The sequence below is a fragment of the Phocoena sinus genome, chromosome 21 (genome assembly GCF_008692025.1).
Source record: "Phocoena sinus isolate mPhoSin1 chromosome 21, mPhoSin1.pri, whole genome shotgun sequence".
NCBI classification, from domain to species: domain Eukaryota; kingdom Metazoa; phylum Chordata; class Mammalia; order Artiodactyla; family Phocoenidae; genus Phocoena; species Phocoena sinus.
The window spans coordinates 14,024,299-14,040,982 of NC_045783.1; the positions used below are offsets into that span (position 1 = coordinate 14,024,299).

Below are 16,684 nucleotides of genomic sequence, written 5' to 3' on the forward strand. Positions count from 1 at the left end.
AAGCAACATGATAAGACATTGTTGATAACTGAATTGCCAACAGAGGAACGTACGTGTTTCTGAATACCTGAGTGATAGATATGGAAGAGGGCTGAAGCACATAGAGCAGAAAGGACTACGCTTTATTAGAAAGGATCCAACTAGAAGAGCTAGTTACTTACTATCTATGTAAGATAAAGGAATGACACCCAATGGCAATGCATAGTTTGAGATTCATTGAGATCTTGTGAGTGTTAACAGTGTCTGCCATGCCAATGGTGATAAAGCTTTTTAGGGCAACTGAAGAAAGGTGAATTTGGAAAGTGCTTACAACTTCTTGTAACTAAATTCTTCTTAGAAAAATAGCTATCTTTGAGGGAGAAATATTTTAAAATGTGTTGTTTTAGCTGAAGAGCAATGTTTAGCCAAGGAGTATTTAGCAAATGAGCTTTGGTGATGGGTTTAAAAAATATTTCTTCTCTGAGCTTATGCAAATGCATCTTTTCTCCATTTGCGTGTCAAGAGAACACAGAGCAAATGCATTTCCTCTGAGGTTTATCTAACAGATTGGGATAAAATACACAATTCATGTAAGGATAAATGTCAAGAAGAAAAACTGAAGTATGCTTCCAAGCAAAATTTATTAGATGCCTATTCAAGAAAAACACAATGACCTTTGCTTGTAAGAATTCAAAGTCAATTACCTAAAAGCTAAGTATGAATATTTTTCCTTTTAAAATCAGATACAGAGAATAGAAACATTAATTTTTCTTAAATATGACAGGCAACAGATATTGAATTTTTTCCCATAAATGGCATCAAAGGTAATTATTCATTTATCAGCAAAGCTGCATGCAGTTGACCTAATTTCAAACCCAAAGCCTTTAAAATATAAAGCTGGCTGTGAACTTGACAGTAATCAAGGTAGTAATCAAGGCTAATCAAAGATGTTTCTTTACCTTCTTTCTAATGAAATTCCTCTCTAATCGGTAGTTATATACATTTCAGTTTGGCTGCTAAGATGTTTTATGTTCATAAACTTTTGCAGAAGTGCTGTCTTACAGAATTGCACTGTCAAGGCATAATGATGATTTGTGGGAGATGTAAAGGGTAATCTGTTGAAAGTGTTTTAGCTTAGTTTAAAGGAAGGATAAAGACCGAATTAGGAAATTCCCCTGTTTTCTCAACAACTAAATAGTCCATACAAAAAATGAGCAAACATCTGTACAAAATTCTAGAGTCTACATGCATTGTGAAAAGATCAACCACTGTTCACAGAAGAAATGCCATAAAAAGTTTTGTCTATATGGTGCTCAGGATCCAAATATGAATAGTTCTTATGCAAAGTCATAAGAAATACAAAGCTAGTTCTCGGGGTGTAATTCAGGCACTGTTAAGCACATTAAATCTTTCAGGTCCCAATATCATCTTCAAGGTTTCTACTGCAGGGCAGAAAATTTAACCTGAATGATTTAACATTGCTTCTAAAAAGTGCCTAATGTATTCTGAGGAAATATTTTACACACACTAGGAAAATCAGGCTCAACATATCCCTGTCCTCAAATGTAGCCAGGATTCTGAGTTCCAGAGAAGAAAAATAATTATCATAGTAAAAATAATTGTACTAATCATAATCCTTACTAAAACCAGCCTTAATACTTGTGATACTTCTGAAGTACTCTATTTCTATAAAATAATATGTGAGATTCTTTTACATTTCCATAAATGTACAACATATCTTATGGATTGTCTGTTCTCATACAATCTCAAATGTGTATGTGTACACACAGTGAAATCTTACCTATGAATATTGCTTACAGATGCTTTCAAGTGTCTATGTTAGAATGATTCTTTGCACCTCTCACTAACACTGCTTTTATTTAACTTTTATCAGATAAATAAAACACTAAGAGCTCATTGTTCATGATGCTAATTATTACATTTTAATATAAAATAGCAATGCAACTTTACAACACAATCGTTTTCTGTAATCTAGCTAAACCTCTTATATTCTCCTGATTATTACCAAAGGCTCTTATTCACTTATTGTTTGCACTTCTAAAAAGTACAAAAAAAAAAAAAAATCCTGCAGAAGACTCCTATTTGAAACTCACATTCAATTCAACAAAATCACACTCATTCGAATTAACTTTCCTACTCTCGCTTTAGATTCTGGAATCACTGTGCATATTACAACATATAAGTGCAGGCAAACAATAGCTGAAGTACAGTTGTCGTATCGTGTAAACCAGGACACTAGGCAAACTCGTGAAAGGAAAATATACTGCCAAGCTAAGAAGGTGAAAATGCAAACCCCAGCAAGTAGTAATAAACAAGCTTCTGGTTGCCTGAGGGGAGAACATCTTTCAGAGTGGACAAGAGAGCCTCCTTGAGACACTTACTTTTTTGCCTCAACTACTCAACCGTTATTAAGTGTAATGATTTTCTTTCTGCTGCTGCATATTGACTTTTCAAAGTTTAGAGCAGATGGCAGGAATATGCACTTTCACATGGAAGCAAATCCTCCAATCTCCCCACCGCAGCGGCAGTTCCATTGCTGGTGGTTTGGTGGCAGATGGAGATGGTGATGGTGGGTGACTTCTATTGGAAACCAGAAGGCATAACAGCAGGAGGCCTGTGGAGATCTTTCAGGCAAGGTTATGCAGATGTGGTGCTGAAATGCAGCATAAATAATGGGGAGAGTGATTCACAGCCTCTTGACATAGTTCCCGGGAAAAGTACCAAAGAATTTGGTTCTTCTTGAGGTTCCTGAAAATAGAAGTGATACATGAAAGAGGGGTAACAGCCATGAAATGTCAGTTCATCTCTGTGGGCTTGAAAACTCACTAAGAGAGCAAGCCCTCAGGGTTTGGAAAAGAGAGAAAACTCACTTGAAGGGATAGGAAGACAAAGTAAGCAGTTTTATCTGTTTTGCCTGATGCCTCTGTTGCCTCTTGAGCTTAAATGCTGTGCTTCCATCACACCGGGCTGATCAGAAAAGCTCAGCCTCTCAGTCTGAGGGGAGAGACAGTCTTGCTGAGGAGGTGGGCTTTTTTTTTTTTCTGCGGTACGCGGGCCTCTCACTGTTGCGGCCTCTCCCGTTGCGGAGCACAGGCTTCGGACGCGCAGGCTCAGCGGCCATGGCTCACGGGACCAGCCGCTCCGCGGCATGGGGGATCCTCCCGGACCGGGGCACGAACCCGTGTCCCCTGCATCGGCAGGCGGACTCTCAACCACTGCGCCACCAGGGAAGCCCAGAGGTGGGCTTTTAAGTACAATGATACTCAAGTCTGATGAGGCTCCATCACTGAGGCTGCTAGACAGGACTGAGGAGTAGAATAGGAAACGCAGCTGGGAAGTGACATTTTTCATATCCAATCTTCTCAGGATAAGGCTGGCCACGTGATAAGGTAGGATGGAAAAGCACCACAGCAAGGCTTGGTTCTGGGAGCAGGCCGTCTGTCACAGCTCCTCAGCACAGTGTAACGTGAAGGCTCTACTGGGGCTGCCATCACTCTCCAGTTCTATTATCTCATACAAGATCACGCTGAGCACCACAGCATTCATTTACAAATAGCGCTGCCAGGGTCCTTCATAAAATATAGAAAATTTGAACTATTTACCAAGTCACTAAAGAAAAGAAAGATAGACCACTACTAGTGGGCGGGGGTTCTATCACTGGGCATGTTTTTAATATGAGGAATAAAACCAAATGCATAAGCGGCCATCATTATGATCGCCTTTGGATTAGAATAACATGATTTCTTTGAAACTGCTTGGAAGAGCTGGTGCACTAAATTCTTCCTTATGATTTCCAGCTCACGTAGAGCGAACAGGGTCTCTACACTTCCCTTCCCTTTTGCATTTACTGTCCTGGTTTGATGGCTGATTTTCTTTATCCCTGTGTAGGTAAGCCATTTTACCTTCTTCTAAATGGGGGATTAATATAAACAGAGGCAGAGGCTTGTGGCTGCAAATGTGGCCTTTGCTCTTATATTTCCCCACTGTTGGGCTGTCTACAGAAAGCCCTTATTCCCTCACCTTTTGTCTCCTCCATCCTCCTGTGCCTCTGATTCCTCTTTACCTCTTTCCTCTGTGACTTAGGATATGATACTCTTGTCTACAAAATTTTTCTCAGAAAACCTCTGGTTTTCTTTTAAGACGGTAAGAATGGGATTGTTTTTTAAGTGGTGAGAATGGAACTTCTACTTGGACCACACATTAAAGCGAAGGTGAATCACTGGTGTTTTAGGGCACCTACAGCAGACCTAGTCATGGGTGAGTTGTTCATTTCATCTTGTTTTCTCAAATTAGATCCTCACTGCTGACGACTAACATTTACCACTCAACAAGGGTATTGGTATTTTGCATCTAGGGAGCAGTTTCGTTGTTTTTGTTCTTAGATCTCAGTCTTTCCTGGTTGGTGCTATTTAAAGAAATTTTCTTCTCTCAGTTGAACTGGAAATAAAACCAGCAGAAAATCACGTATACCTGAAGCAGTAAACACTAAACTATATTAAAAATGCAATTGCCAGGCTTCCCTGGTGGTGCAGTGGTTGAGAGTCCGCCTGCCGATTCAGGGGACACGGGTTCGTGCCCCGATCCGGGAGGATCCCACATGCCGTGGAGCGGCTGGGCCCGTGAACCATGGCCGCTGAGCCTGCGTGTCCGGAGCCTGTGCTCCGCAACGGGAGAGGCCACAACAGTGAGAGGCCCGCGTACCGCAAAAAAAAAAAAAAAAAAAAGTAATTGCCTTGGGATTACATAGTGCATATGGATGTGTGAAAGATCAAAGGCATTATGAAATCAAAGAAAGCTTGACTATCGCATCCAACAGTGCAAGGGAGCAAACATAAGCAAATTACAAAATGGGCAATGTACACATACCCACAAACCATCCATCATCACATTTTTCCATCACGTCAATGACATCACTTTCTCTGAGCTCCAGCTCGTCTTCATTCCTAGGAGTATAGTTATACAGAGCCTGAAACCTTAAACAGGACAAATGGACGTGTTAAACAAAATCTTTATGCCTCTGTGAAACTACAGAAGAGAGTATAATATTTATTTTACTTTTAACATTTCTATTCTTATTAACATATTAATTAGGTAGTATAAGTCTTTGGTAAGCATGTAAAGTAAGTAGAAGTAGTTAGGCTTTCATGGGAATTAGACCACTCTAATAGCATTTCAAAACTCATAATGAGGAAAATTTATGGAAGATTCTAATATCCATAGTTGGATTAAAACATTTATAAATTGGACCTGCATTTCAATTGTCCAGTCATGGATAGCTATCATTTGGACATTAAATGATAGTACAGAATATAAAAGAAGTGATATGTGCATTATTCAGCTATATAAAAACAAGAAGGAATTACAGTTTTAATTAGCCATAATCAGAAGCAAGTAATTGCAGCTTGCAAGTGGAATTTTCAAAAGATTTTAAATTGACATGCACAAAATGTCTCAGATACAACTTCTAAATCACTGTATGGGAATTACTATAACAGAGAAGTGTTCTTTGTTTTTTTTGTTTTTTACCAGGAGGAGTTCTTTAAAGCAGTTTAGTTTCATAGTTTGAATCAGTGTAAGTGGTGATCTCAAACAGTAGGTTAGGGACATACGTTCCTTTTTAAATGGGTCTCAGATAAATTGTGTTCAGTGTAAAAACTCTCAAAATAATCATATAAAAAAGAATTACTGATAGAATGCTGCCACTTTCTCTGTCTGAATTCTTTGAGAACACATATTTTGTTGACATTGATCAGTAGCAAACTCAGACATTGAATTTTTGGTAATAAAATAGCATGCATATTCATATGGACTGGCATTTTGGAAAGACACAAGTTCTAGCAGCTCGGGGTCAGGAAGCATTTGATATGCAGTGAACATGAAAACTTCATATTACCACTAAAATATTATCAGTATGTGAGGGGAATTTTTTTTAAAAGTTAGTGAATTTGTTTCTGCCGTTCTTCATAACAGTTAATGTAATTCTGCCAATGTAAGAAAATAAGAACCACATTTCAGGGCACTGTGAATTTTTTCAAGCCAACTTTAAAAGGTTGATAATATTGGATACTGCTCAGGAACAAGAATGATTTATTTTGATTACTTCATTCAGTCAGAAAATCATACTTTGGTAGAACAAAACTATTCTATCATGTCACCTGGACTCAAACATCATGTGATAAACTGGGGCCTCGGCTTCATTGGCTTCTCTCCCTGTCCTTGAACTTTTCACATTGGGGGGTCTGGATAAAGTTGGATTGGGGGAGGGTGTATTGGGGAAAGAGCTGATAAGATGTCGTGCCTAACAGCCTCTCCTAGAAACATTATCTTCCCTGGCCTGAGAGCAAAGCCTGAAATTCCAACATTAGAGATTTCTTCCCCTGTTAATATTTTGTCCTCCTAGTAAACCTTTTTAACCACTTGAGCTTCTGAGGTCTTCTATGGAAAAAGGATTCTCTGATTGTGGGGAAGGACAAAGAAAGGTAGCCTGAATCCCAGAGCCTTGTGGAAACAGACAGGAAGGTCTTGAATACCGACATTCCTTAATTTGGATGTTTGCATGGGCCAACCCTGGTTGGAGCAAATTATTCTGCTGTTTGATTTGAGGATGTTCAGGTGAAGGAATGGTATCTCTTGTCTATCCCTGGGGAAAGTTAATTTCACCATATTCCCTTTTACAATCTCACATTTGAGGGAGATAGGCATTCCTGGGCTGTTAATTCCATGGATATACATTGCATCTCTCACTTTGGGAAACACTGATTCTCTGAGCTTCTCAGGCTTCAGCCTTCACCCCAGGCACATCTCCAGCCACTCACAGAGACAGGCCTATTTAAGGCCACAAACCCCAGCTGCTTGAAGAATCTCAAGGTCCCAAGAGATAAAAAAAAAAAAAAATTGGCACGAACTCCTTCACTTTGATATGATGAAAGCCACTGTGCTTATCAGAGTTTACTTACCATTCTGGTTTAATTAGACCACCAAAAAAAAAAAAAAAAAATTGGAAGTTTCATGGAAACATAAACAAACCTTCCGGAAATCCTCCTGCCTCTGCTGGCTTTCAAAATCAGTATTGCACGACAGGAAATGTAGTCGAATTACAATAAAAAATGCTGTTTTGAAAGATGTGTTGGTGAGATGAATGATGGTGATGGGGTTAGGATGCCTCAAAAAGAAATCTGTCTTTTAAATAGAAAATGCTCAACCGAACTTGAAGCTCTCTCTATAACTTGCAACTTCTTCTATAACATATTTTACCATACTTCTGAATTGCAGTGACATTATAACATTATGTTCCTATTTTCACTCAAAACCTATTTCTTAAATGAAAGAGATTAAGTGATACCCATCTAATTGGCATTGTGATCAAATAGAAATTTAATAAAGTATGTTCAAAGCAGGACACTGAAAATGCCCTTTTCCACCTGTGAGCTCATAAACACGAGGAAGCATTAACTTCATGACATGAAACAGTGTGACATCACCTACATCTTAATTCATAAATTCATTAAAAGCTGCTGATATAATGTGTTGATAATGCAGTAAACCTAAGCAGCCTTGGGATTTATTTTTTGTGATGTGATCCCTTCATCATTTGTGTAAATAAGGAAACAAAACAAACCTTTCGAGTTACAAGTAATATTTAACATTTTTCCAAGTAAATGAAATTTTAAATTATTTGTACCTCCAAGCTATTTTTTCATAGTGTTTTCCTTAACAAATAAAACCTTTCTGGCTGTACTCCGTGAGAGCCAGTTTCAGGTTAGAGATGGTTTCCGAGGAGCATGCTTTTAGCTGAGCACCAGGTCTGTGAGGAGTGAGGTCACCAGGCCACACACCAGGCCCCCCTGGTTTGCTCTGCTCCAGGGGAGCAGAGCTTGGACAGTGGGCAGGAGGCACACTGTGTGTGCTCAAGTCAGCCTGACATGGTTTAGTCCTGTAAATGTTCCTTCCCAGGGTCTAGCTCTGCACTCAGAGTAGGCAACAGCCAACAGGAAGTGGATAACCTCTGAATATCTCTCATGGGCAAAATGGGGCAGAAAGAGACCCTAAAAGACAATGTGTGATACCTTCAGATTGACTCGACTTAGAAAGGAGAGGGGATTTGAAATAAAGTGTGAAAAGGCATTTTCCTGGTCCTCTGGGTAGTGCACATCGTGTAACTGAATGACAGTGCATGTTTTAATACTGCCATTTCCGAAAGAATGGAACTTTGGAATTATGCTACTAACTTATCACTGTAGGTCTACTTTGACATTCTCCTGCTCTTCAAATATGTGTAAAAACAATGTTAGAACATTTTCAGTGTATCTTTAAGGCTGTAGTTACTAGAATCTACGTGGTGAGTAGAACAGAGCGGGGGACAGATTCATGAATCTTAGGAATCACTGCAGCATTGGAAGGTTTTTTTCTTAGTGCATAAATCAAAGTCTTCTCCGCAAAATCACGGATTTTTTTTTCTTAAATTAGCTTCTGTTCTCTGTTGTGAAAGATGGAGACTATTGCAATTTCTCTTAATCTGGGAGATATCATCTCATGTTAGTTACTCTGATCTCTTTCACTTGCAAAGTTGTACCATCCTCGCTTATGGTACATCAGTGGTCCATCTTGTGGGTCAAGGTTAGTCTCGAATTTAGAAGATAAGAAGAATACTTACGGTTCCCCCCCACCTTGAATGTTTTCATGAGTAAACACAGGACGCTGTGGCTGAAATGAAATGATTTTCAATGTAATCAATGCTTAAACTGGTACTAATTAAAAGATAATTTGGATAATGGCATGGCACTTTTCTTGACATTTAATATTTCCTGTTGTAAAAAACCAAGAGGAAGGGAAAAAAACCAAATAAAGGGTTTCTGCTGGATTAATAATTAAAATATTTTGAAAGGTGCTTTAAATTAAATCGAAATAACCAAGGTTCAAATGTTTTGAACATATCTGCAATCTTGTCTGCTCAAGCTTTAAGGAAGAGTCAGGGTTTAGTCCCATTGATTTTTCAAAGGCCAGGAACATGGCAAGAACATAGACACCAAACCACTAGACTGGGAAGTCTGGACACCTTCATACAACCTTATTCTTCAGCGTTTTCTCAAACAAGCAAAGAATAAACCACATTTAGTCTAACAGCAAAGTATCCACATTCATTCTAATATACTTTTCCTTCACAGACAACATTTTCACATACAGTACAGATAAACATGTCAAGAGGCAGACATGTCATGCTACATTTGAAGTTACACTCTCTGTTCTCAATGTGGAGGAAACACATGCATTTTTAAAAAGAGAAAACAGAGAGTATGAAATAGCATGTAACAAACAATATCCAGGTAACATGTAACATTTTACCTTAGAAGAGAAATATTGGTAGAAATTCCCAGTGCACTGAACTCTCAAAAGAGTTTCCTTTCTTTTTAAACTAAGCATCAAGACCAGTATCTGTAATAGATACTTATAATATTGGAAATGACAAGCCTTTGCATCCCATATATCCACATAAAAATTGCAATGAATGAAAGTTCACACATTTCTTGAATATGTAAACACAATGTAGTTTATACCGACTACCTAAACGTTACCTTTTAAGGGGGAAAAAAAGAATTTCATTTCATTCATAACACACTTCAAAAGCATTCTCTTCTAAATGATGGCTGCATGGTAAAATGAGACAAACCAGAGTTTGCATGGCAAATTGCATGGCAATTGTAAGTGATTCTTTATTGATGACTGCATTCGTTTTTAGATCCATGTCTTTAGACCTCAGGGCTAATTCCTGGATCCCGGAGTTAGGAATGGATTACTGAGAGGCTGGGAATTCCCCCTGCAGACTGTCCATAGAAACCCCATTGGTCCAAGAACGGAGGGGGACTCTGGGGCTCCTCTGAGTCTTCGAGTCTACAATCTGCTCCCTTCCTGCGTTCTTTATCCACTCCCTTCCCATCCAAGCTGTCTATCTAGCATAGTAGACTAGGTGCTTACTACTAAAACTTTAAGCTTTCAGTTAATAGTAATTGGAAATGTTTACGAACAGTATTCTTAGAAATTTCACTCAACAGTCTGTGCATGGAATATATAAGCATAAGATTAAAGAGTGGATAAAAATTATCAGACACATGTATGACTTAAGAGTATAATACCCTATAAATCAACATAAAATAACTAACAATGTATCTATTATTAGAATTATAACATATACTATTTTAAGAATGATTAAGACTAAACCATTTTCCAGCCATTTTTAAGGTCATTTAATTCAACATATTATTGAAATCAGTTTAAATGTATGAAGAGGTAAAATAAGTCATTCATAAGCCTATATCCTATTACCTTTCTACAAGTTCTCATCCAGTCATATATATATGATGTATGTCATATATATCTTATATATATATGTTTTATGCAGAAATAAGATTTGTATATATCAATTGCTATTAATATTTTGTAATTATTTCCAGTCTCCTTTTCTCAGTCTTCCTTTTCATTTTAAATCACTGCAGAATATTATTCCCTCACATATCTGTCTATATCTTTTTTGGCTGTCTTAACCATTTCTCTCTCTCTTTTGTTTTTGAAGTTCAGATTGATCTCGCCTTTTTCACTATCATAAATAACAATACCATACAATTTTCATACACAGAACTATTTTCTTGTTTTGAACTATCTCTTAGGACACATTTCCAGGAGTAAAATTTCAGGCCAAAGATTATGCATTGAAGCCGCACGATATTAAAAATGCTGGTGTTAGTTACTCAAACACACTATATTTAAAAATGCAATTAAGTAAATCGAAAATGCCATGTTTTGAATCACATACCAAGATAGCAACGGTTCTCTCGCAAAAACAATCATAGCGCAGTTTACAGTGCACGACAAAGTTATAAATAAGGAAATATTACTTGTTCTTGTCTTCAGAGAAAATCTTTTGTAAAATACATTTCATTGTGCTCTAAAAATGGTATGCCTATTTCCACATATTTAAGCCATTCTAATATTTTTGAGTTGACTAGAAGTTTCACTTTGATATCACGGCATCCAGTGCTTGGTAAAACTGGCTGGTCTAATTTCATTGCTCCCTTACGTTAAAATGTGAATGCAACTTTCAGGATTAAACTGTTCATTAACGTAAAACAATCTACTTATAAAACCCGTATAGCACCTTTCCGTTACTGTGATTACAATTCCCCTGGTTTAATTCCTTTAATTCAACTCATCTCATAAATCATTTCAATGAACCATCTCTGTGGCAATTATGAAAATTGGGCTATTGCCAAAAGTATGTGGCTTCCTTAATTCTACAGGCCTCTAAGTCTTAAGAACTTGTGTTCCTGGGTGTGTCAGCCAGTAACATCCTTGTTTTTACTCATCTTTCTCAATACTTCCTTCATATCCTTTAAAAGGATCCACCCCCACTGTTTTGTTTTTTCTGAATCACTGGTTTTCTATACTGTTCACATACTGAGGCTAGGATTTATCACAGCTTTTATTAGCAGAGAAGTTGTGTATCTATTATAATGGTGATTTTTAGAACTTTTCTGAGGTTACTTTTTTTTTTTTTTTTTTTTTTTGCGGTACGCGGGCCTCTCCCATTGCGGAGCACAGACTCAGCGGCCATGGCTCACGGGCCCAGCCGCTCCGCGGCACGTGGGATCCTCCCAGACCGGGGCACGAACCCACGTCCCCTGCATCGGCAGGCGGACTCTCAACCACTGCGCCACCAGGGAAGCCCTGAGGTTACTTTTGATAGGAATCATCTCCATGTGAATATGGATAGCTAGGAGGCAGTTTTAAGGAAAGATGACCAGTTACAGCAACTGAAATAATTTATTTTAAAAGTCTTTTGGGACTTCCCTAATGGCGCAGTGGTTAAGAATCCACCTGCCAATGCAGGGGACATGGGTTTGATCCCTGGTCCGGGAAGATCCCACATGCTACGGAGCAACTAAGCCCGTGTGCCACAACTACTGAGCCTGCGCTCTAGAGCATGCGAGCCACAACTACTGAGCCCACGTGCCACAACTACTGAAGCCCGTGCTCTGCAACAAGAGAAGCCACTGCAATGAGAAGCCTGTGCACCACAAGGAAGAGTAGCCCCCACTTGCCGCAACTAGAGAAAGCCCGTGCGCAGCAACGAAGACCCAACGCAGCCAAAAATAAATAAATAAATAAAATAAATAAATTTATATTAAAAAATAGTCTTTGGTCAATAGAGGAATAAGCAGCACAGATACTTATGAGGGCATGTTTGTGTCTTTCCAGTGTTGGCGATGACTAATTATATGACCTTGGATATGCACCTCAGCTTCCTTATCTCTAAAATCAAGGAGGTGGACAAGTTGATGGTTTAGATCTTGTCCCCCTCAGGGAATCCATAAAGGAATCCACGTTTCCACAGATATATTTCCTCTGATACTCATTCAGTTGTCAGAGCGCTATGACAACTGGCATTGGTTAATTCCCAAGTGTCTCAGTCATGTAAAAACAATTAATTTTAAAACAATAATTAAACTTCATTTTTCAAATCAGTAAACCAAAACCCAAAGATAATTTCTTAATATCACAAGTAAGCAAGATGAAGGAACAGAACTACAATTCTGACTCTCACTCTTTATTGCATAAAAGCTTACTAAGATGGAATAGATAGCGCAGGCTTTTTAAAATCAACACCTTAATTTTTTTCCTTTAGGCAAGTGTTTATGTTCTGTATGGATACCCAAACAAATTGTCGTAGAAGGTTGTCTTTTGCCTTTCCCCCTCCTTACAACTGGGCACAAACCCTGGGGCAAAGACCTGTGAGGTATCTGCACTCTTTTGCCACCTAATGGTGAGTAATGGCAGCAACATGTTAAAAGTTGTTTTGCCTTTGGACAGCTCTCACCAAGTTGCTTCAGCCTGGATTCATTTTGAAAGGATATTTTAAAGACCACAGAGCGATGTGGAATAGATATTCATCTGTTTTTCTGACCATGTTCTTCCTATCCCACGTTTTAAATTCTTGAGAAAGGATCAGTCTTTAGCCACCAGTATTTCTGGTCTGTGTTCATTTGTATTTTCCCTATCTGCTCAGGCATTTCTATTACTCATAACTTCTTAGCGGTTTTGTGATAAATATAGAAGATACATGAGTGACATTCAAGAAGCTCATATGAGCTGTGAGTTTAAAAAGATGATTTTGAAGTTAACAGATTGTAGTCACTGTGCTGGAAATTTTAAGTGAGAATTATGTCATATTTATATTTCCTTAATGAGTCTTAAGAGCACAATAAAAATTAGAAAACCCAATGAAACATGCTGTTTTTATAGAATCCTAAATATTTAGCTTTTTCCTTGGCAGTGCAACAATCTTTTTTTATCTCTTCTAGTGTAGCTATTTTTTAGTGTTGTCAAAAGCAGATACAAATGAGACAGGTTTTAAACACATGCTAATTTTCAAAGCCAGAACCAATCACAAGCCACTGCTCATAAGAAAGTTGGTTTGAAATATCCTAGAACCTTAGGTATCAGTAAAATATATACTTTTCTAGCTGAGATAGTAAGGCACAGTCTATCCTAAACCTACCTTCTTACCTGTGCTTCTGCAGAGGCATCTGGAGGATTAGCTATATCTACTATTAGGTAATTCTTAGGTAAGGATTGACCATTACTTTAAATACTAATGTGGGAAAATCTTTGAAAGATCTATTAGCAGTTCTAGAGTTCCTATTTTTTTTTCCCAGAAAATGTTAGGTGCGGTACTTGCCAACCAGAATTAGATGAAATTCTCTTAATAACAAACAGTACCATGTTTATGTTTCTAGGCGTATTTTTCTTTCTTACCTTATACAATTATTTTAAATATTTAAATTATTTTTTAAATTGTGAAAACACAACTTTGCCTAAATCTAGAGTATAGAATATTTGTGTTCCACACAAACACATATAATAGAACATATAAGTACATAATGTAAAAATCTGACAAAGAAAAAAACTTATGGTGACCCAAAGCATACCATCTCATTGACCCATGGGAATTTATGGATGGGCCATACTAATTTTGGAAAAGTTTTCTTTTTTGGCTCTGGAAAGCCCTTCTGTGAGAATCTCTCCCAATCAACATTCCTCATTCTCTATGGCAACACAAATCTCTGCCTCAGAAACAAAATCAGGTCTTATTAGGCAAGGCAAAAAGCACAAAAATGGCCTAAATACAGAGAAGTATCTACATTCCTTAAAAACGGAAAAGGAAATCTGTCATCAAGTCCTTAAAAGCTTGCAGAACCATAATCATGTAATGGAGCATGTAAGATTAAACCAGGGTCCATCAAAATAGAAATGGGAAAGAACCGATGCAGGCAGAGATGAAAATTCTCAAACTCCTCGGCTGCCGTCCTCAGTGTTAATGGTACCAATTAGAATCCATTCATTTTCCAGGGCTGTTGATGCCATAGAACTAAGTAGTCAAAGGGAAAGTAATCTGACCTTTAAGTTCAATCAGAGCTGTCAAGAGACTGGGAGCCCCTGGAGTCCAGAGAAGCAGAGTTGGCTTGAAAGGGTCATGGAGTAAATGCGGCACATGTCAGCAGAGCAACAAGATATTTTACAACAAGGGCCATGGGTTAAAAGAAATCCACATAAACTGAACGACACAGAAGCAAGCATCCCTGGAAGGGTGTGAGTTCAGTATATGATTGGCAGCAGCTTTATTCTTTGCACTAGAAATAGTGATGGGAAAGCAGTGATTTACACGAGATGGATGTGGAAGACAACATATACCACACCCTTATTTGTACAGAGGAGAATTGGGGCATGTCTTTGTCGCTTTTGGAAAGCTTACGCACGCACATAAAGGAGAAGCTCATTGCCCAGAGACCCAGGACAGGATTTTCGTGTGGATCTGACTTCATAGCTGCTCATCATCATCAGAAAGGTCATTTCCTTTCAAGGGTACCTCCAGCCCTACTTCATTGGCAAAGCACAGCAATGACAACTAAGGAAGAGCCAGCCCACTGACGGCGGAAGGGTGGCCAGGGTGCCTGGCTCAAGGTGGGGCGTCTGATCCTACCCTGTGGGAACCGCTGAGCCCTCTGACTGGTGAACTGCAGGATCTCCAGGACATCACTGGGCTACGCGGAGGCTTACCCAAGACAAGTAGATCGCTTTTTAAATCAGCCTGGAAAAGCCGTAAGAAGTTAATTAGTTCTCATCTTCATTACCCAGCCTTCAGAGGAGCTTTCCTGTTTTTTTTTTCCATGCACACACAGCATGCCAAACTCCCGAATGAGAGCAGAGCAGGAAAGGTTAACAGTCTGCAGACAGCTCTTCTGGCAGCCCAGAGTTTTCACAGCACAGGCATCAGTCGCTGCTTTACTAGGGAACTCACAGGCAGAGCAGAGAGAGATTTATAGAGGGAAGTTGGTATAGGGAAGATGTTTGAATGCAGTGTAGATGGCTAAGAACACTTACAAGAAAATTTATGTCTTTAATAGAATGCTTAACAATTGATTTCAAGATACTCTCAGATCTGACCTGTTTTCTTTGTGTTTATTTGAATAGATGCAAGGTAAGAGCCAGGGAAATTTTGCTTCATATCCATCAAATTTCATAGACAGTGTCAATCATTTGTCACAGGTAAATTTTCTAATAAAACACATACAAAGAAAATATGGGGAATTCCCCGGCGGTCCAGTGGTTAGGACTCTGTGCTTTCACTGCCGAAGGCCCAAGTTCAGACCCTGGTTGGGGAACTAAGATCCCACAAGCCTTGCAGCATGGCCAAAAAAAAAAAGGCTTTTCTGGGGGAAGTTGTGAAATACTGTTTAATTAAATACAGAATATTGTTCTAACTCCAAGCACCTTGTGACTATTTTGGTGTTCTTTCAAAGTAAGATTTTTAATATGACAGTGAGTAAACTAACCTTTCTTGTGTGTATGTTTTATTTTCTGTCCATTCATGGACAAGACCTAGTAATGTACTCTCTGGTATTTGATTTGGCTTATGGGAACTTTAGCAGGACTAACAGACTTTTAAATAAAAGCATGTGCTTTTCTCAACTCTCATTTAGGAAAAAGTTCATAATAATTAGTAATGATTGACCTCATATCTTCAGTCTCTGGGGATGAAATGCATCAGGCATTTTTCTTTAAGGCTTGTGGCAGAGAATGCTTCATGTTCTCCAATATCCATTCTCTTCTTTGTCATCCCAGTAACAGAATCCCAAATGTTAGGCAGGCATACGGCCATTCTTAATAAGGTCTATTTTCCAAACTTCCTTGTATCTAGATGTGCTTATGTGGTAAGTTCTGACAGATGGGATATGTGCGGTTTCTGGAAAATGCCCTTCAAGGAAGAAGATATAAGCTTCCCTCCCCTTTTTTCCTTCCTGCTGTCTGGAATGAGAAAGGGACTGCTGGAGCTGCTGCAGCCACTTTGGACCATGCAGTGGAAGCTTTTCATTGAGCATGGTGATATGCCAAAATAAAATGGAATCTCCTGGGATCCCTGATGACTGTATAGCCACATACCAACCCTGGATACCCTACATTTATGCATAAGAAATATATATTTCTACCTTGTTTAAGCTCTAATTATTTTGAGTCTTCTGGCACTGCAGCTGCCCCAATCTTGACTAATACAAGGGTTCTATAAACATCAAGACTCATAGAGAAAAAAAAGTAGCTGTTGGAATGATGTGGATAAACAACTGGAAAGATCATT

At 38.6% G+C, this 16,684-nt stretch overlaps 1 protein-coding gene across 9 annotated transcripts in view; it reads right to left on the reverse strand.

Moving 5' to 3' along the window:
• Nucleotides 1-600: 600 nt before the first annotated feature.
• SORBS2 (sorbin and SH3 domain containing 2) overlaps nucleotides 601-16,684 on the reverse strand; it is a 319,740-nt gene continuing 303,656 nt past the window's right edge. For 8 of the 9 annotated variants that reach the window (XM_032618487.1, XM_032618493.1, XM_032618491.1 and 5 more), the window contains 3 exons: nucleotides 8,654-8,703; nucleotides 4,867-4,973; nucleotides 601-2,748 (listed from right to left, as the gene is read on the reverse strand). In XM_032618487.1, the coding sequence (XP_032474378.1) occupies nucleotides 2,687-2,748; nucleotides 4,867-4,973; nucleotides 8,654-8,703 (219 nt within the window). In that variant the 3' untranslated portion in view covers nucleotides 601-2,686. The remainder of the gene's footprint in view (nucleotides 2,749-4,866; nucleotides 4,974-8,653; nucleotides 8,704-16,684) is intronic. The other variant, XM_032618490.1, reaches the window with a different exon arrangement.